The sequence below is a fragment of the Vipera berus genome (genome assembly GCF_964194415.1).
Source record: "Vipera berus genome assembly, chromosome: 2".
Taxonomy (NCBI): domain Eukaryota; kingdom Metazoa; phylum Chordata; class Lepidosauria; order Squamata; family Viperidae; genus Vipera; species Vipera berus.
This window is the reverse complement of record NC_138203.1, coordinates 219,402,209-219,424,875: the sequence shown is the minus strand read 5'-3', so window position 1 is coordinate 219,424,875 and position 22,667 is coordinate 219,402,209. Positions and strand designations below refer to the sequence as shown.

At 36.7% G+C, this 22,667-nt stretch overlaps 1 protein-coding gene across 1 annotated transcript in view; it reads left to right on the top strand.

Annotated features, from left to right (window-relative positions):
* The window catches only part of ZMYND10 (zinc finger MYND-type containing 10), a gene marked incomplete at both ends in the record, with an annotated part of 30,465 nt that extends 13,258 nt beyond the window's left edge, over positions 1-17,207 (top strand). Inside the window, 6 exon segments of the mRNA XM_081316400.1 lie at positions 4,360-4,460; positions 7,288-7,460; positions 10,167-10,292; positions 14,114-14,235; positions 14,569-14,694; positions 17,096-17,207. Coding sequence (XP_081172526.1) covers positions 4,360-4,460; positions 7,288-7,460; positions 10,167-10,292; positions 14,114-14,235; positions 14,569-14,694; positions 17,096-17,207 — 760 coding nt within the window.
* Positions 17,208-22,667: the final 5,460 nt, after the last annotated feature.

Sequence of the window (22,667 nt, the reverse complement as noted above, 5' to 3'; positions counted from 1 at the left end):
ACCTTCAGGAACTCTGAACTACTGAGTCGTTGGAACTCTCTGAGCTTGGTTGTTTGCTTGTGAAAGTTTCTTTACATTACTAGCTAACATCATCAGCGTTAGTGACTGTGGGGTTCATTCCCTACTTACATACAGTAGATTGCCCTGCCAATGTTGGTGGAGGTGTGGTTTTCTCCTTGGTAACTTGATTGCTTGTCTGAGATTAATCCATGCTTATCTGTGTTGGCTACTGGAAGAGATGTGTTCTGGTCTTTTTTTTTTTCATTTTAACTTTGTTATCTCTATGGAATGGTATATAAATATGGTTTAATTGTATGTTCCTATTGACAGCTGATTTGTCTGAATGCCAAGCTTGTAGGAATTCCCTATAGTGTTTTGGGATTTGGTTTGATCCAGGATGCTCACCCCTTCATGGATTACTGCCTTGTCGTGGCGAAGGGGCTTGCGTTAATTCAATGAAGCTATGAGCTATGCCGTGCAGGGCCACCCAAGACGGAAAGGTCATAGCAGAGAGTTCTGACAAAACGTGATCCACTGGAGAAGGAAATGGCAACCCACTCCAGTATCTTTGCCATGAAAACCCTATGGACAGTACCAAAAGGCAAAACGATATGACGCTGGAAGATGAGCCCCTCAGGTCGGAAGGCGTCCAATATGCTACTGGGGAAGAGCAGAGGGCTAGTACTAGTAGCGCCAGAAAGAATGAAGCGACTGGGCCAAAGCCGAAAGGACGCTCAGCTGTGGATGTGTCTGGTGGTGAAAGGAAAGTCCGATGCTGTAAAGATTTTTTCTCCATAGGAACCTGGAATGTAAGATCCATGAATCAAGGAAAGCTGGACGTGGTCAAACAAGAGATGACAAGACTGAACATCGACATCTTAGGCATCAGTGAACTAAAATGGACAGGAATGGGTGAATTTAATTCAGATGACCATCAGGTATACTACTGCGGGCAAGAATCCCTCAGAAGAAATGGAGTAGCCTTCATAGTCAATAAAAGAGTAGGAAAAGCAATACTGGGATACAATCCTCAAAATGACAGAATGATCTCAGTTCGAATCCAAGGCACACCATTCAATATCACAGTAGTCCAAGTCTATGCCCCAACCACCAGTGCTGAAGAGGATGAAATTGACCAGTTCTATGAAGCCCTACAGCACCTTATAGAACTAACACCAAAAAACGATGTCCTTATCATCATGGGGGATTGGAATGCTAAAGTAGTAAGCCAAAAGATAACTGGAATAACAGGCAAGTTTGGCCTTGGAGTACAAAATGAAGCAGGGCACAGGCTGATAGAATTTTATCAAGAGAATACGATGGTCATAGCAAACACACTTTTCCAACAACCCAAGAGACGGCTCTACACATGGACATCACCAGACGGTCAACACAGAAATCAGATTGACTATATGCTCTGCAGCCAAAGATGGAGAAGCTCTATACAGTCAGTAAAAACAAGACCAGGAGCTGACTGTGGCTCAGACCATGAGCTTCTCCTTGCAAAGTTTAGGCTTAAACTGAAGAAACTAGGGAAAAGCACTAGGCCACTCAGGTATGAATTAAATCATATCCCTGTTGAATATACAGTAGAGGTGACAAATAGATTTAAGGAATTAGATCTGATAGACAGAGTGCCTGAAGAACTATGGACAGAGGTTCGCGACATTGTACAACAGGTAGCAACCAAAACCATCCCAAAGAAAAAGAAATGCAAGAAAGCAAAATGGCTGTCTGAGGAAGCTTTGCGAATAGCTGAGAAAAGGAGGGAAGCGAAAGGCAAGGGAGAAAAAGAAAGATACGCCCAATTGAATGCAGAATTCCAGAGAATAGCTAGAAGAGATAAGAATGCCTTCTTAAATGAACAGTGCAAAGAAATAGAAGAAAACAATAGAATAGGGAGGACCAGAGATCTTTTCAAGAAAATTGGAGAGATGAAGGGAACGTTTAATGCAAAAATGGGCATGATAAAGGACCAAAATGGCAGGGACCTAACAGAGGCAGAAGAGATTAAGAAGAGGTGGCAAAATTACACAGAAGAACTATACAAGAATGAGCTTAACGTCCCTGATAATCACAATGAGGTGGTCACTGACCTCGAGCCAGACATCCTAGAATGTGAAGTGAAGTGGGCCTTAGAAAAGCTGAGCAACAACAAAGCTAGTGGAGGTGACAGTATTCCAGCTGAGCTATTCAAAATCTTAAAAGACGATGCAGTAAAAGTGCTACACTCAATTTGCCAGCAAATTTGGAAAACTCAACAGTGGCCACAGGATTGGAAAAGATCAGTTTACATTCCAATTCCAAAAAAAGGCAATGCCAAAGAATGTTCAAACTATCGCACCATTGCACTCATTTCTCATGCTAGCAAAGTCATGCTTAAAATCCTACAAGCTAGACTTCAGCAGTATGTGGATCGAGAACTACCAGAAGTACAGGCAGGATTTCGAAGAGGCAGAGGAACTAGAGATCAAATTGCCAACATACGCTGGATCATGGAGAAAGCTAGAGAGTTCCAGAAAAACATCTACTTCTGCTTCATTGACTATGCTAAAGCCTTTGATTGTGTGGATCATAACAAACTGTGGCAAGTTCTTAAAGAGATGGGAGTACCAGACCATCTTATTTGTCTCTTGAGAAACCTATATGCGGGTCAAGAAGCAACAGTGAGAACTGGACAGGGAACCACTGATTGGTTCAAAATTGGGAAAGGAGTCCGGCAAGGCTGTATACTGTCGCCCTGCCTATTTAACTTATATGCAGAGCACATCATGAGAAAGGCAGGGCTAGATGAATCAAAAGTTGGAATTAAGATTGCCGGAAGAAATATCAACAACCTAAGATACGCAGATGATACCACTCTAATGGCAGAAAGTGAAGAAGAACTAAAGAGCCTCTTGTTGCGGGTGAAGAAGGAGAGTGCAAAACTTGGGTTGAAACTTAACATTAAGAAAACCAAGATCATGGCATCTGGCCCTCTCAATTCCTGGCAAATAGATGGGGAAGAAATGGAGGTAGTGACAGATTTTATTTTCCTGGGCTCCAAGATCACTGCAGATGGGGACTGTAGCCAAGAAATTAAAAGACGCTTGCTCCTTGGGAGGAAAGCCATGGCAAATCTAGACAGCACACTAAAAAGCAGAGACATCACCCTGTCAACAAAAGTGCGTATAGTCAAGGCTATGGTCTTCCCAGTTGCAATGTATGGCTGTGAAAGTTGGACCATAAGAAAGGCTGAGCGCCAAAGAATTGAGGCCTTTGAACTATGGTGCTGGAGAAGACTCCTGCGAGTCCCTTGGACTGCAAGGCGATCAAACCGGTCAGTCCTAGAGGAGATCAATCCTGACTGCTCTTTAGAAGGCCAGATCCTGAAGCTAAAACTCAAATACTTTGGCCACCTAATGAGAAGGAAGGACTCACTGGAGAAGAGCCTAATGCTGGGAAAGATCGAGGGCAATAGAAGAAGGGGACGACAGAGAATGAGGTGGCTGGATGGAGTCACTGAAGCAGTAGGCGTGAGCTTAAATGGACTCCAGAAGATGGTAGAGGACAGGAAGGCCTGGAGGAATGTTGTCCATAGGGTCGCGATGGGTCGGACACGACTTCGCAGCTAACAACAACAACAACAACAACAACAACAACAAGGATGCTCAGTTTCACAGCTGAGATTGTTGTTGAGTCTGTCCATGTGAGATTTAAGAAGTTTTCATGTCTTCTGACTGTTAATGTTCATGGACACTCTGCTAGTCTTCTACCTGACTGTCCTACATATTGGCTGTTACAATTCTTACACTATATGCTGTAGATCAGGAATCCCTAGCCCCAGTCATTGACCAGTACCAGTTCACAGCCCATTGGGAACCAGGCCGCACAAGTGGTAGGCGAGCACATGAAGCTTTATTTACGCGTGCACAGGATTAGATTGCACACACAAAACTATCCCTTCCGCCTGCAACCACTGCCATCACTGCTGGAGCCAAAAAGGTAGGGGGACCGCTGCTGTAGATGATTCTTGTTTTTTCTGCTTGGACTATTGAGTGTTTTGGTTTAACTTGTTTTGGAGGGCTTTATTGCCAACAAAGGAGAATATGTGTACAGTAGCTGAGGTTTGAAATGAGGAGTCCTTGGTGCTCTCTGAGCTTGCTTGTTTTCTTGCAGATGTTTCATTACCCAAGCTAGGTCACATCATCAGAGCTGTAGTTGCTTTACATGCTACAGAGATGCTATGGGATAATAATCTGTTAGTGGTTTCACACCTTGTGTTGGTTGCGCTATAGTAGTTTGAAAGGTCAGACACTTTTTGGCTAAAATTTTATTTTGTTTTTCACTATATCCTTTTTCTCTCATATACTTTGTCAGTTTGCCAGTAAGTTCTGTGACAAGAATGTTGAATACCCACAATTTTCCATGCCTTCTGGTGCAGCTCTTACAGCATTGTCCATGGACCAATCGTGAAGAAGGTCTGTATCATGTCTTAGAAATTCTCTCTTGTGTATGACAAAGTAATGTAGTCAACATTTCTATGTTCTTTTTTTTAATTAGGAAAGAATGGATTTTTGAAAATCTGACCTTTTCTGATTGATACTTCTTTTTTCCATTGGTTAAAATATTATTAAAGCACCTATTGATTAAATTCTTGATTGTTTCTAAATACAGTTTAGGATTTTGAGATAAATTAGGAAATTCTTCCAAACCTCAAGACATTTTAATGCCATTTGTCCTCTGTGTTTCTATCAGCACATATGATATTTCAATACGTCTAACAAATGCCTCTCTGGGTTATTTTTTAAAACTGTGCACTTCATTCAGAGCAGAAGTTTTGGAACACATACAAGGCATCTTTTCAAATATTTAAAGCAGCCATGTCTTTTTATAGGGTAGATGTCTTTGGAAACTATTCCTGGCTATCACTGCACATAGCTGTTTGTATAACCCACAAATGTAAACAGATAGGAGTTGCGTGAGTCTGAAAAAAGACATGGCTACTTTAGTTATTCAAAAAGACAAGCTTCTGATGTCATTCCCATATCCTGAAAGGCTTTGCCCTATCATTTCCCATCATTTTTGGAAGGCTCTGCCCAACATTTACTATTTTCATTACCTTCTGGACTTTAGCTGATGCAATTTGTGCTTGATTTCATTTCATATTCATTTCAGTAAATCTAATTAGTATTTTGTTTGTATATGGCTCTTCATGTATGCATGTGACAGATTTATTTTCATCAGATATCTCTCTCAGTAATTTCTGTCTTGTTTATTTGCATTTATCTGTACTTGGCTTTTTCTCTTTTTTTAATATCTCTAATGGGGGTTTTGCCTCAGGAATGCCTGCCTGGGAAGATAAACAGAAGAATAAGGAACAAATGTAACAATCCATTTAAACAAGCTGTGATGCCTGCTGATGGGTTTCCTTTCCACACACAAATAGTCCTTAACTTACAACCGCAATTGGAACCACAATTTTGATTGCTAAGCAGGTCATAATGTGACTAGACCCAGTTTTAGAATCATTATTATGTGGCCATTAAGAAAATCGCTGCAATGTTTATGCAAATCCGGCTTCCCCAGTTATCTGCTTGTTGGTAACCATCTGGGAAGGTAAAAGTCACGATCACATGACTACAAGACACTGCAACTATCATTAATTAGAGTGGCAGCCAAGCATCTGAACTACCGTCATGTGACTGCAGGGGGTGGTATAATGGTCATATCTTTGAAGACAGGTCATAAGTCACTTTTTTCAAGGCCATCATTACTAGTTCTTAAACAAACAGCTGTAAGTTAAGGATGTACTGTAATTGTAGGTTGATACATTAGTCTGATGTTACAAACAGAGAACCCCATTTGTTTGAGGAGGGTATTTGTCCAAGAAAGATATTAAGGGCATCTCAAAATAAAACTGAATTTGTGAAAGGCATTGATTTTAAATGAACTCTAAGGTTCAAAAGCCTGAGCAGATGAAAAAAAAACATCTACCTAAAAAACCCAACAGCAACCTATATAGGTTATGAAAGCTTATGTTTTCTGAAGTTTCAACAGAGAACAATGTATTGTTATATCTGAAAAGTGTGTTTCATTTCAGCGGAGAAGCCTTTTTCCAATTTATGTCCTCTAGATGTATTTTGACTCACAGATTGGGAATTCTAAGAACTGTAGGCCAAGCACCTCTGGAGAACACCAGGCTTAAAAAAGGTTACTGAGAAAATCCCATTATTATGCAGACTCTAACTCTCCATCGTGTGTGTTGTGCTGAAAATATATTTGCAGCATTTTCAGTTGGACCAAAGCAGTTTTTACTATTTTATGCAACTGAAAAATATTACCAGCTCCAAATGGGATCTCCAATCCCACTGACAAAACCATGTCTTCAAGGCTTTGCGGAAAAGCAACAAGGTGGGAGCTAATCTTATCTCTGGAAATGTTATGTCAAAGGGAGGGAGCCATCACAGAGAAGACCCTTTTGCTAGGTCCCATCAGGTGTATTTCCTTGGTAGCTGAGACTCTTAACATGCCCTGCCTTCCTGCTCTGCTGGATGTTATTGAGGAGAGATGATCCATCAAATAATTTGCCCCCTAGCAATGTAGGGCTTTAAAGGTAAAAACCAGCACCTTAAATTGCACCTAGAAGCAGTCAGTGCAGCTCCAGCAAAAGAATTTTTACACATGTATAAAGATGACACATATGTGAATTTGGACTTGTATAAAACGATGAGGGCGTATTTATAGTACCTTCTTCACCTTTCAAGAAATGATATAATTACAGGTAGTCCTCATTTAATGACTGCAGTTGTGACTAATGATTCTGTAGCTAATTGACACTTTCGTTAAGTGAAATATCGTGACTGTAGCTAACTTTCACTTCAGTTCTGCTGCAGTCATTAAACGAATCACATGTCATTAAGCATGACATGTGATTGCAATTTGCAGTTTACTGCTGTTTTTTCCATTATTTTACTTATGAGAAGCTGGCTATGAAAGTTGCAAATGACAGTCACATGACCATAGATGTTGCAACTGTCATAAATGCACACCAGTTGCAAAGTGCCTGAATTGCCATAATTTGAATGTGGGGACACTATGACCTTCATAAATTTATGCTGCATGCGAATCGGATCACTTGATTATGGACATGCTACAACTGTTGTAAATTTGAAGTTCAGTCATAAAAGTACTTTTTCATTATTCTCATAAGCTTGAACAGTTGCTAAACAGTGCACCTGTAAATTAATGTTCCGTATGTATCAAACTATTTAATACCAAAATATTTTTTCTTATATTTTTCCTTAGGAAAATTGAGGAAATTTGAGAATGGTTCATGGTATGAAGTTGCCCCTGAAGACCGCATGAAGATGACTAAATTGGATGGGCAAGTGTGGCTTGCTCTTTATAACCTACTCCTTAGCCCAGAATGCCAGCGCAAGTACGAATTCAATAGTTTTAACAAAAGCCAGCTCCTCAAGGTACAGGATTGCAAAACTGGCACACCTTTTATGTGTACTTCAGGTTTTCCTTAGCATGTTTAGACCTAATATTGTATTCTAGTTTTAAACAGTATAGCAGGGAGCAAGAAGGGGATTGTTTTAATATTGCATCAGATGATAACCCCTTTCAATATTGGATGTGGAAGATACACACATCCAGATATATATACATATAATGAACAACATAAATAAATTAGAATGAACGTAGGGATGAAAGCCATAACTAACTAAATAAGTAAAATCGTAAAAGTTCTCTCTTAGATTTTGAGCTTGTGTGAATTTTACGTTCCTCACCCAAATCTTTTCCCACGTGTCCATTGTGATAACTTCCTGGATGTTTTGGGCCCATTTTATCATACAATCCTTAACAAGTTCTGTTTCCGAATCAATCTCTATCAGCGCAAGATATAGGTAATTTTGTTTTAGAATGCTACAGAAATAGAAAATAAATTTGTCAAATTTTGAATGTGGACTTTTCCCCCCTTCAAATATGGGTTTATTTTTGTGTATTAATTATTCACTCACAAATTGTTTGCAAAAAATGGAATTAATATTGTAAATGTACATTAATATATGTTGATACTACCTTATATCATCTAGTTATACAAATACATGCAAAACATATTAAAATGTTAGAGTTTACAATTAGACAAAAATTCAGAATAGCATCACAAGAAAAGAAAACATATGCCAAACATACAAGCAGTTTCAGATACTTGGGGGAAAAATCAAAAGCTGCCATCAAATAATACTAATATCTTTTTACAAATATTAAAAAGTGATATATTAAAATATTTAATTGGTATTTTAAATGCTGTTAAAGTGCATGGATAAAAAGAAGTCAGTATAACTTACATCAGTTGAAGATATGAATGCATTTCCCTTCTCTCTATCCATCTATCTATATAAACAGAGAGAGAGAGAGAAATTGAGAGAAAGACAGAATGAGACAGAGAGAGAATGTATACATGTTCTGTTGTGATCTGATATGTATGTTGAGCTCAAAATTCTTCTGTTACTTCCAGCTTGGACATTTCTAACAGTCTAGTTCTCTTGCGGCTCCCAGTCGCCCGGTGCGCGTGCACCTCTTTGAATGGGCAGTGGTGCGCGCACACCTCTTCGAACAGGCAGAGGTGCGCGCGCACCTCTTCGAACGGGTGGAGGTACGCGCGCACCTGCACGCGCACCTCCACCCGAACGGGCAGTGGCGCCGCTCGTTGGGAAAGCAGCTGCAGCCCGTTTGCAGAGCTGCCGCCTTCAAAGGAAGGCGGCAGCCTGCAAACGGGCCGCGGCAGCTTTCCCGACGGACGGCGCCACTGCCCATTCTGAGAGGTGTGCGCGCACCTCTCCGAACGGGTGGAGGTGCGCGCACCTCCACCCGAACGGGCAGTGGCGCCGCTCGTTGGGAAAGCAGCTGCGGCCCGTTTGCAGAGCTGCCGCCTTCAGAGGAAGGGTGTGGCAGCTTTCCCGACGGATGGCGCCACTGCCCGTTCCGAGAGGTGCGCGCGCAAACGGGCCGTCGCCGCCGCGCAACCGGTTCCATCACACATAAAGTGGCAACCGCGCGCGCACCTGAGCACGTGCAAGAAACAAAATGTTTTGCGCATGCGCAAAACGTTTTTTTGCTCATGCGCATGCGTGGATGCACGCACGCGGCTCCCACTTTTTTAATGTGTGATGGAACTGGTTCCCAGTGGCTCTTTTGCTTTTTCAGGTTGCCGACCCCTGGTCTAGTTCAATAACACAGTCATTTTGTGAACAAATTGCAACATTTCAAATTCAAATCCTTTTTCATGTTTCTGTAAAAGTAGTCTACAAATATTTGCTATGGGATCTTATTTTCAATAAGTATTTTTATCATTCCATAGATACCACAAAATATTTGATATGGGGACTTTGGTTGTAACATAAATCTCTTGTAAAAGACTTCTTAGTGACCATAGTGCAATACTGTTTATATTCTTAATAGATGGAATGGAATACAAATTTTTTTTAAATTTTTATTTCATTTTTGCACCTAAAGCACAAAACGACTATTCTATATGCATTAGTTGCTTTAAAAATAAGTTTAACTTTATTGAAGTCTTGTCAAATATCTATTTTTGAAGTGTCGTGTCTCATTTTGGTCACCTATTATCAATGTTCATACTAGTATTGTTTTCTTGTATTTAAAGCTGCGAGCTGCCCAAAGTCTTGTGGAATCAAGCTTCCTTTAAATTGTACAAAAAAGTAAATGAGATTTAAGATGTAATAACTAAAAAAGGGAGTATAATGCCCAAATCAGTGGGCTAGACATTGTTAGAAGGATGGAAAAGTGCATTTTTGGAGCATGACTTCTTAGAGGCCCCAATGTTGACATCATTATTGTCAACCTAGTTCTTGTATGATTAATATACACATATAATTTATTGAAGCGACATAAATTGCAAAAATGGCAAAATGTCTTTTTTATTAGAAAGAAGACAACATATACATTTATTAGTGATTGGAAACTCTTTACGTTTTTTTTTTGCTAAAAATAGAAAAAAAAATGAATTGATGATTGGAGGTGGGCAAATGAGTCTGGCACAGGAGAATTGCTTAAAGTTCCCATAATATTTTTCCAATCCAGTTTTATAATATAAAATATGCATGTGTCATTTAGAATGCTTTACAATATTTTAGTTTTGTCTTGTCTCTGTTTAGCTTCGTGCCTTCCTGACCGATGTTCTTGTTGACCAATTTCCCAATCTTTTGGAGATGCAGAAATTCCTGAGCCATCTTGCTGTAACAGATCCTGATCCACCCAAGAAGGATCTCATACTGGAGCAAGTAATGTGCATCGCTGCTACTTTTGTCCTATTCTTATATTTCACAAACCCAGAGAATATCATCTCTATATCTCTGATGACACACTAAAATACTGCATTAGCTTTTTGGGATACCAATGGAAAACGATGTAGAGATTCTAGTTATAGTAGCCATTTTACTTGCAAATATGTATTTCATTCTCTCATCAACAAAAGATGTATAAGCAAAGCTACTGCAGCCACTACAATAAAATCTATGAAACCAAAGGAAAGCTTCTAGTTCTCATGATTTTTCTAGTTTTATTATACAAAATGTATAGTTTTTATCTTCTCTTTATTGAAAGCATATGGTTAAACTTAGTCTCTTTTTTCCATATATTTTATTGATTTTTTTAAACATAAATCAATAGTTGGTAAACAGTGTGTTTGCTGGGTTGACATTTGTAAAGGAAAAATCATTAACAATTGGTTTCTACAATCCATAATCCACATAGTACATTTAGTTGATTTCCCCTTTTCCCCAAAATGTCTTCTTTGCAAACCTTGAATTAATACAGTTCTTATTATTTTGATAAATAACAGTTACATATATGATTTTCCCCAATATTCCTAGAAATAATGATCACATCAATATTTCTATCTAATCATTCTAGTTGCCTCATCTTATATCCTGTTACAGTCCTTATTTAGATTTGTTTCTCCCATAAAGTTCAAAATATTCTTGCTGGTTAAGATTTTGTCAACAGTTAATTACATTTAAAGATTTAAATCCATCTTTCCCATATAAACCATCTCAACACTTTTACACTTCTTAAAGAATAGGTAAAAACAGTAAACAAAAGGAAAAGAAAGCTAGAGTAAAGAAACATAAAAAGTAAAATACTACTTAAAATATATATTCCTCCTAAGCAAATATATATTCATTCCCAAAATTTCTTATTCTTTTTAACCATATTAAAATATATTTAATCTTTAAATATTCCATTTAATGTGTCTAATCATCTAATTCTTTAACTCTTATTCAAAACTTTTTTCTTTTTTATACATTATAATTTCCCTAAATTCAAACACATTTAATTATCTAAAACATTTCCTTCATCTAAGCCATTTCAACAATATTATATTACTTATATCGAGAAATAAAATAAAAAGGGAGGGAAAGCATACAGTATTATTTAAAGAATTCATCCCTCTTAGAATGACATATGTATTCAGAAACTTTTCTATTTCTTTAACCATATTCAAAAAAATGTTTCTTTTTTATATATTCTCTCTGGTAGATCCCGTCATCAATTTTCTTAATTTTCACTTTAATCTTTTCCCTTTGACCAGTATCTTTCTTGATCAATGTGTTTTTCTGAATCAAAAGTTTTTCCATATATTCATGAGTGTTGCTGTAGGTATAAGAAGTAAATCGAATAAAGTGTCTTTATATGAGGCTTTTGCCTTTCCATGTTTCTTGAAAATCTTTTTCTCCTTCTTTGCTTCCCTTATCACTTCCTTTCTCTCTGATGTTTTCAACATCTCTATATTCCATTTTATCCAATTTGTTTTTTTGTCCTCAAATTTATTTTGTAGTCTTAAGGGATGAGTTGTTTTTTTTCCATTTCTTGTAATTTTTCCCCACTAGGATTAAATCATGTTTTCTTGTTTGTTAAGTTCCGTCTTTGAATCTCTATTTTCAATTTTATGTCCACTTATTTGTCTGCTCCTTCTCTCTTGTTGTTTCCTGAAAGTTTTTTGTTGTTGTTGTGGAGTTAACTTAGAAATAGATTGATTTATATTTTGAAATTTATTTTGAATTTCTATGTGATTTGAACTGTGTTATTTGAATTAATTGCAGTATACTATATTACTCCTCCTGAGAAGTATTTATGTTTTCTTGGTGTGTTCTATCTACACATCTCTGATCCATGATGGCTTCTTATCTGCAAATAGCTTTAGAGTCCCGGTTAAATAGATATTTGAAATTCAAAGAGTTTTTTAAAAGATTTTTTTCCTAAAGTTTATAATTCTCTCTTTGTCGGCAGCCCAGATTGTTAAGCTGTTTTGTCACAGCTGTTCTTTCTTATTAAAGCTTTGAAGGTCACAAACACAGATTAGCTTTTCCCAGGTTTTGGCAAGTTCTCTTGGAAACCATAACTGTCATAATCTTCATCCACCACTAGGTGTCAGCATCTATTTAATTTTCAATATGAACAATGGTCTTTAAAATGAGGGTCTTAACCATTCAACAATTTTAAATTTGTCCAAAATTAAATTTTAGCTTTCAAGTTTATAAATTTATTTCACTACCATATATTTTGATCCTCCATGGAAAGTTTAATTTGCCACTTCCGTTAGTATAAAGGTGGGACGGAAGTCCTCCTCCTTCACTTTCGGAGGTATTTTGCTTCTTGGGGATCTTTACCAGGAAATTAAGTGTAGAATAGAAAAGGGAAAATCAGATTCCTCATCCAGTTTCAAGCACGCTGTTTACTGTTGTGCTGGTTAGTTCTTTTGGACTTCGGTTGCAAGTAGCTTGGGCTGATCGGTGAAATACAGCCTTTCTCCTGTCGGGTTAGAAGGCTTTCCCCAAGATGAACGGAACGACCGCTGTCGTTCCAGAGTCACAGGGGCACCCTTCTTTCTTTGCTGCCTCTCCGGGGCAGCTTGGACCCATTAGGGTCTCCAGTCAGGACAAAAATTAGCCACGGGGGGGTGCGGTGGTCTGCAAGCCTGTGACCAGTCGCTAACGCACAAGACCGGACGTCCCTCCTTGTGGTTAGTCTTAATGAAACAAATATTAGTTATTCCTCAAACAGACTAGGATTCTAATTGTAGACCTTATTAAACATGAATGATAGGACTTTAATTCAAACATTACATTTTTTTCTTTTTACAAGTGGGATTGTTCAACAAAATACTGCATTGTAAAATTCCTTTAGTGAGCATGCCAGGCAGCCTATTTTAATATTTCCCTTCCTTTAGATTTTTATTCCTCCCTCTCCCAGATAATATTTATTTAGCATTTTGTGGCTAATGAAAGTATTCTTATTCATCTCTATATAAGGCTCAGCCATCAAAAAACCAGCTCATTATTAATATATAGAAAGATTATAGAACTTTATACATGAATTGAATTAATTTGTGAATATAACAAATCAATATTCTGAGAAGTATGAATGATAATCAGTTGCACAGGAAATGCCCTTGAATTTGTGTATATACTGATCCCTCTGCCTCCAGGAGACCTCAGCAGTACACCTAAAATTTTTTTTATCAACTGCCACATTTGTTATGGGGAACAAGAGTCAAACGTTGCATCCACATTCTTATTTATGAAAAAAAATGATAGAAGGAAAACAGCATCCCATATCAATACTTTCTCTAGGTGTGGTATCTGTTGTACAACCACCCAGAATCAAATCAAGTGTGTAGAAATTTTCAGATGTTATTTATTTACTAACTAGCTGGGCACATTCTTTGGTGTTTACCTAAAAGTGAATTTGCAGAAATGGAGAGCAAATGTTATTCCTTTCCTAATCTCTTTGCCTCTAAACTGGGAATTATTTTCTAGAACCTAATATGACAAGGTGAAGTGGGAAAGAGGTCACATTCCCCCATAAGTTAATACCAGTCTATAAAAATGGAATTCCTATTTAATCTAGTTTTGTCCCTGCTTTTTTTCTTTAGGGTAAATTTTCCCCAAGATAAAATATCTAGTATAGTATTATATTTTTTGCTTCAAGTTAATGTTTATGATCTCTTATCTTAGTGTTGTAATGAACATCAGAATTTCAAAATATTTTTGATATACTGTTTGAAAGATATAAGTCTTCTGTTCTTTTATTGTCCTAACAGGTTCCTGAAATCTGGGATAAAGTTGTCAGAAAAAACACTGGAAAATGGCAAGCAATTGCCAAGCACCAAGTAAACAATATGTTTAGTCCTTCAGAAGAGGAGCTGAAAAGCCAGGCTTATAGGTAAGATTCATTCACATTTAACTTCTTAACTTTGTCAAAGATTGTAATTGTTACAATTATCAAGATACATAGAATTAACCTGAAAGCCCACAATTTGAAAAATAAAAAAATCATTTTCTTAATTCAATAAGGTTTAGAAGTCATTTACTTAATACTATTCCAAAATCTTTGTCTTCAAAGGATACTGAAGTCAATTTCATTGGTATAAATTCACTTTTAATAATTATTTACCAAATATGAAATTAATGTGAGAGTTCCATTTCTATTGTAGATATGACTGATAATTGTTCCAGTTGTTGTATTATATGAAGGTTGCTTTCTTTCTTAAATCAGATGGGCAAAGACATATAACCTGGATGTAATGGAAGCCCTAATTCCAGATAAACCCAAGTGTGCAGTATGTGGCTCCGAGGCCACAAAACGCTGCTCCCGTTGTAGGAATGAATGGTATTGCAAACGGTAAGTTTAATACCACTAGTTTTCATGCTATCCTAAATCCTTCACTAATCTTATGGTAACATAGATATCTAGAAACAAAAATAATACCAATATTATAAATATTATAAACACTATAAGGGTGAAATGCTAATTTTCATTTAACAGACCCTTACTTTCATAATTCATTTACTGTAAGCATCTCATTAGCTTGAGCTCTGTAAACAAACATGAACGTATGTGTGGGTGTAGAAATATTTTATTGCATTAATGTTTTAATAAATTACATCTAATTCTTATGTCCCAAGTTAAAATAAAACCATATTTTATTACATTGGCTTTGTTTGTGAAACAAGTAGAATTCAAACAAAGTTTCTCCATAATATGGTTCATAATGTTATCACTAATAATTAGGATACTTAAAACATTTTCTCTTCAGTAGAAAGTGGACTCTCCTAATAGTAGAGATTATCCAGAATTGGGTTATTCTTTCTGGTTGCTATAAGTCAGAGCTTAACTACTCATGTTACTATTGAGCTTCCAATAGAGAAAACCATGCCAGTTTCAATCCTGTCTCTATAGGTAATATGATTGAGATTTATTTTACTATATTACCAAATTTATGTTTTCTTTGGTTATCATCTGACAGTTCTGTAACAGTAGGACATTAATTGAACAATGACCTGTAAGGGGCTTGAATCAAGCCCCTCAGAAGTGATCATGTATATTCAAGTATATATATAGATAGATTTACTTCTATGTGCCATTAATATCTGCTTTAAAAGGAATTGTAGCAACTAGCAATATTGCAATCTGCTTCTTCATTACAGGTAATCCCCAAGTTATGAGCATTTACTTAAAGCTCATTTGAAGTTACATGTTCAGCGCCCCCTAGTGTTTTTTTGTTTTTTTAAAATCCCATTTATATCCCGCCCTTCTCTGAAGACTCAGGGCGGCTTACAATCTAAGCACAAATCAATGTGCTTAGCAATAGCCTTCATTCTATGTATATGCCTGCTTATTAGGGCTTTCCCCCCCCAGCGGCATTATTACAAAGTCAGCTTATTGCCCCCAACAATCTGGGTCCTCATTTTACCTACCTCGGAAGGATGGAAGGCTGAGTCAACCTTGAGCCTGGTGGGATGCGAACCTGCACTAAGTCCGAAAATTACGAATATTGCAGCACCATGGCAGTCATTCACCCTTACGAGCGACTTCAGTGGCACTGCAACATTCACCCTATTCCCCCCCACTCCTCACAACTGCTTCCCCCTCCCTTCCTGCTGCGCCGGACTCACTTACCTTGCAAAAATCCTCTCTGCCGCCCGAACTCGCATGATATTACTGCACCCAGGGGCTTCCCTCAACTCTCCTGTCCCTCAAAAGCAGGAACCGCGGCAGAGAAGAGATGGATCTTTGCAAGGTAAGTGAGTCCAGCACGGCAAGAAGAGAGGGGGAAGCATGAGGTATCTTAGTGTGTTGGGGAGGCCTGTTCCATCACTAGGCCCACCATGGCCTTCCCCACCACAGATACCTTATGTGCACTTAACGAGCTGCATGCGTTTTAACGAGCAATGGAGTGATCTCATTCGAAGTACGAGATTCACTCTACCAGTTTTCGAGTTATGAGTGGAATCTGCAGGCTCCATTACTCTCATAACTCAAGGACTACCTGAACTTCTCTAGATCAGTAGATGGTCTTGTGGGTATTATTTTGCAATGGTAAGATTTGTTCTGACAGTGTTTGGTTACATTTCTCAAAAAGTTAAATACCAAATATAGTTCTGCTTTAGCAAATTTTTTCTCATTAATTTCAGCTGGAATCTATTTTTCTTTGCATTTGTATCCAGTTCAGAATAAAATTGTGCAAAGCATTTGAATGAACACCCCTCCTCAAAAAAATTGGAAAGGCTCACACATCTGCATCAAAATGTTTTTGTTGTTGTTGTTACACACAACTTAACCTAAATGGTAATTCCAATTGTCCATGCACACGCGCTCCAAGCTACTCCCACCTGGAACGGAGCTTCTGGAATGGAGCTTCCGGAGGTTGGATCCAACCTCCAAAGGCATGCAGAAGCTCCCCCAACCTCCGCTCCTGGCACAAACGGCTTGGAGGATCCCTCCGAAGCCTGGATCCAGCCCTCGGAAGCTCCATTCCTGCAGCAACAGCTTGGACAAGTGTGCTGTATCCTATATAGATATAGATAGATATAGATATAGATATAGATAGATATAGATATAGCTTCTATATAGGCTTAACATCCAAATCCCAAATTACCATTAATGAAATCATTTTTATGAGTAAAAGAAGTACATGCTTTGACCTTCATGCAGATATTAACAGTAGTAAGGAAAAATTCTGAATGTTGTTGTAGTTATCATTATCATTACTATTTTTTTTTCATTTTTTACTCATCTTTAGAGAGTGTCAAGTGCAGCACTGGCAAAAGCACAAGAAAGCTTGCAATTTGATTGCCGATACGGTGAAGAAAATACAGGAAGATGTACAGATGCAAGCAACATCCATTAAGTAATTCTGATGGTCAGAAAAAAATATCTAACAAATATACAACATTCAGAATGAGAGAGTAAAAAAGGCCACCAGGTTAATAATTAATAAAATACACAAGGCTTTTTTTAAAAGCATTTGATTTAACAAATGTCAGCCAACATGATTCTCAAATTCTAGGAGATAAATCTTAGTATCCTAAATTTTAGATGAGACTATGCTGTATTGCTCAAGCAGTATCAAGCTCTGAATTTCCTAGGAATTTGAAGAGTTAAGTAGGTTATAAATGGAGTGTTTTTTGTTTGTCATTCAAGATACTTTAGCTTCTGAGGCCTGTTTTGTAGATTGCCTAACACTACATGCTGCTCCCATGGCATATATACTTAACTAGTATTTCTGCAGCAGTGAATAACATCATAGGTAATGAAACTGACTTGCAAAACTTCTTCCTTCTTCTTATAAGTAGAAATAGCTTGCAAACATTTGGGAACAAAAGCCTATGCCTTAATTTTAAAAGGGCCTTTTTGGTCTAATGATATTGCTAACTTAAAAGACACAGATCTCCTAAGCTGTTTGTATATCTATTTCTGCACTGTTGGAGACTGTCATAATCAGATTTTTCATTAGAACAAGAATTTTAAGAATTTTAAGAATTTTAATTCAATCTTCTGCTCTCAGCTCTGTGAAATCACATTGATACATAAATCTGGTCTGAAGAATTTAGGTACAGTTTTATGACCAGTAATTTCACAATTACATTAGTTTCTTAATTAAGGGCCTAATATTTTAGATATTTATGTAGAAAATTCTTTGTCTTTATGAAAGTAACTGGACTTAAGTGCATTCTACATGATTTAGAAAAGCAGACATATTGTAGCCTAATAAGCATTTTTAAAGAAGAATATATATTGCTAGAGTGGATGACTAGAACTAAAAATGGGTAGGAATATTTAATCCCTGCCCTTCTCAAATCACCAGCCACTTATGCAGCATTTCCTTCTGTACAACTTTCCTCTGTACAACTACAAATTTCCTTCTGTACAACTTCAAATAACTAATAAGGATTAGTTATTTGTATTGGTAGGTAATAGTTTATCCTTAACTTGTTCCAGTTATATTAATAGAGCAATGAAGTACAATTAAAGTTCTCTGAACAGGCCTTGGTATTTGCAAATTATATGCTCTATCAAAATGGTTTACATACTTGGCTTGTGGAGAGGAGAAAAGTGAAGCATTGTCAACTGTACCACAGTTTCTGAATTATACAAGTGTTTGATTATATTTTTCCCATGTCAGAAGAAGAAGACTTTGAGGGAAGAGAAGGGGAAAGGATGTGGTAAATTAAGAATTTCAGTTTACTGAGCTGTATGGTTTCATACATATCACATGATATTTTCCATGCTAGTGAGAAAGCTGACTCTGTTATTTAGTACTTATTTTGGTAAAAAACACACACCACCCACTAATAATCTGCTATATATAAGCTTTTAGTGCTACTGAATAACTAATAATCTCAGACCAAAAAAATCACAGGAGATGGAATACAATTCTAAATGGAAAATGTTTAATATCTATTCTTAATTTTTCTAAGATCTTTAACAACAAATTTTAGTTTATTTCTGAAAATCATAGCCCTCTGGGTTTTTTCTTCTAGCCAAAGTGTGATTTTGAAAAAGGCAAGATTTAAGTCCTTTTGGAAAAAAATCTGAAATCTCAGTGATTTTGAGGAAAAATGTCAGCTATTCCCTCAAAACAGCATACTATTTCTTCCTTACTCCCTTCTACCTTGATTAAACTACATTCTTTAAATAAGCAACTTGACATATTTCAGGCTGTCTCTATATGCTTAGTTTTTTACATTATAAAGCTGAGATACCAATTGTTCAGTAACAAATCAACTCAAGGTCTTCAAATGATATAATCTATGTAACAATTATTGTTTTCAGTCAGGAAATATCGTTAAGTCATATGCATAATAACTCATTTACAAATATTTTCCTTCACTAATTTCCATTTTATTTGTTCATAACATATTCTCATTACATGCCTCATTCCAAGAAAGCTGGGAACAAAAAAAAATCAGATGTATTGTCTTGTTCATAGGTTTTTAACTAATTGGCAGTGGTAGATGAGCTGCTGGCCAAGAGAGAAAAATATTCCAGCAGTTAAATTTATGTTGAAAAATTGTTAAACTCAGCTGACTTTAGAGCAAAGTTTAAAATGCTGCAACTTTTACAACAGAGCCCTCCTTATTACCTATTCCTGAAAAGTTCCTCCCATGTAGAAAATACTGCAGGGGCAGAAGTTTTCCAAAGTTCAACTGCTCTTCATAGTAAGTGCAAGCCACACAATGCACTGCTGCATATACCTCTGACAGAAAGAAGAGAGTTGTGTTTGTTGTTTCATTGTTAATAAAATTTTCTTATTGCAGTTGTGCATACGTTTGAACTATTCTTTCATTCCTAGACATTCAGAGTTGGTGTTACATTATTTATATCCTGCCTTCCTATTAAATTGAGAAGTCAAGGCAACTAATTAAAAATGAAATACGGGGGGAGTTTAAAATTAATAAAAACCAAGACTACCGTAAAGCTAATAAATGACTGGTTAAAATATGTCTTATGGCTGCTCTAAAGGTAGAAAGAAGGAAGCTTCCCATGAAGAAAATTGATACTACTGAAATTTGAAATTGCTAGTCATTTCTTATCTTATGAAATACTATTTTTCAGAATAATACCATGAAATATTAGATATGTGTTGTTATCTGATTTTAAGGTGCAGAACTCTGAGCATTGAGGTCACAGTTCAAGTGATGAATAAGATGAATCCTCTGCATTTTTTTTCTCAAAGTACAAGTAATACTTTGGAAATGGTTGTTCTAAATTAAATAGGACTTGGACAATGGATAAGAGGAATGGATTTTAATGTTTACCTTACAGAATGAACAATAACACTGAATTATCTTCCCAGTGTTACCGAGACCAGAATGAAGCTATTAATTCAACTCTTGGTTGTTACATCTCATTTATCCCTCCCCAACATACAGTATGTCTCAATTTGTAGTTCACCAAAGAAGTTGAAAAAAAAATGCTTTAAAACATAGTTTTAAAGGAATTACTTCTGAAACCTATCAGGAAGAGAAACAATCAACCAAAGAAGTATGGATGTTATTTCACTGAATAGAAATCTTCAGCTGTCTAATGGTCTGTGGTATAAATTTAATCATACTAATCTGAAAATACCAGCCTAGCCAAAGCGAACACAAGTGCTACTTCCAAATGTTTAAAATAATGACAAGATAAGTAATCGGTGAATCTGTAAATGAAAAGCTATTTCAAGTCAGTGTCAGATTCTTTTTACTTCTTTTGGTGTAATCAAATTTAGAGGAGTTCCTGAAATAATCTCCCCAATACAACTTAATATATAAAGTTTCAAAAATGTATTTATACTCATAAAGATACTGAAGAGATTAAGGAGGCTGGAATTCAACAGCAGGGAAGAAACCACAATCTTTTCCTTTGTTGAGTGTTCAAAAAAGAAGATGGGCTTTATAGTTATAAAGTCTAAATTATTATGACATCACATAAGCATAATCAGTGTATCCACTGAACTGTTTAAAAAGCTTTAATATTAAATATAAGGAAATATGCAAAGATTACAAACAGCTGCAGATGTAAGTTTCCAGGCTGGACAAAGATAAATACTATTAATTGTATTAATACATTTGCTTCTGAGACCTCTATGCTTATTCTCAGGAAACAGCAAAAATAGGACAATTTCTGGTTTTTTCCAATGATATTTTTGGATTTGTTCAAATGGATTCTATTTCTCATAAGAGTTCAAAATGCAGTGCCTGGAGCAAGTGGTAGGGCCTGCAACCCTCATTCTAACTTCATTCTTTTTCCTCCTTTTGACTTGGAGATAATTTTAGAAAAAGAGTAAGCTCAGTAATATGAATCTATGGTAACCACCATCAACAATCTTAAGGACTTAGCCAAGATTTTTAATAAGGCTTTTACTATGAATGCTGACAAGAGCTGTATTTAGTAAGATCAGCATGAGTGATTTCCTCTATCATGAAGCCACATAAACCATATAATTTACACCAGTGAGCAGGGCTAAACTATGGCATATACTTAGAACAATGACAGATCCATTCTTTTCCCCAAGTTTAGGATTAAAATGGAAGGACTCACTTTTCTGGTCATTCCAGACTTTTTTGTTGGTGAAAAGCAAGAAGTCTGAAGCTTAAGGCACCTCATATACTATATAATATTGGGGTTCTGCTTGCAGCTTTTGAGTACCATCATAGGCACTCTTCACGACCATGAACTTGCTTCTTCTATGTGCTCACACTTATTGTTCTGATCCAATTTGGGATGGGAATTTAAAATTATTACTTCTGTCTTAGTTGTTGCAGTCATATAAGTGTATTGCCAATACTATCATCATAGGAAGGGGAAAGAATGGCAAGGCTTTCCTTGCATTTTCAAGGAAAAGACCAATAGATTTTATATAGAAAAATGGGATGGTCTGTATTTTCCCTCAACAAGCAGATGCAAATGATGGACTTTGACAGAACCATGGGAAAGAAAAGAATTTTGAGCTTTAATTCATCCCTACAAAAGTGGCCCAAAAAAGTTCTTTTCCACCTAAAGGAGTCTGAAATCAGAAATTTTGTGTGAGGGTTGCATTGGAGAACTTTAAAGGTTGAAAATTATTCTTTGCCTCCTAAATATTTTTCATGGCAAATGAGAGTTCAGAAACATGCTTTTAATATAATAATGCAAAATAGCCTCCTAAAAAATAGACGGCACAGTACAGAATCTATTTTATGGCATTTATCTAATTCCAAAACAGAAACAAACCTCTATTGCAGAAGTGTCCTTGTTAATCTTGTTTTCATTGTTATAGCTGAGGCTGGTCTCAAAAAAGCCAGTGGAATCAGATCTGGTGAGGAAATCTCAAAACTGCAGTCTGAACTGAGAAATTGAAAAAACATCCCTGAAGAAGGTAATGGCAAACCATTGTTACCAAGAAAACTATACGGATGTTTTTATGAAGTCATTAAGATTTGAGCTGGATTCAAAGAAGAGTTTACCTTTAATGGAAAATGGGAAGGAAGTTAATAGGAAACGTTATTTATATACACTATACAGTAGAGATTCTTTCATAGAAGACTGAAGAGCAGCTGGAGAATAATCCTTGCACAAAAGGAAAATACTTTTGAGCAATTATTTTAAGCAAAGACAAAGCTTTGTTTGCAGGCGGAAAGTGCTAATCGCTAGAAGTAGATGTTCTTGTGGTTTCTTCCCTTAATAAGCAAGCAGCTAAACCACTGTGACTCTGAATGACAATCTGTCTTAAAATGCAGATTGCAAGTAATCCACTTAGACCCATTGCTTTACACCTAAAAGTTGGAGGAATGATTTCTAGGGGTTCCAGCTACATATGTAGCCAATTACTGTACCAACTGACAATTCTG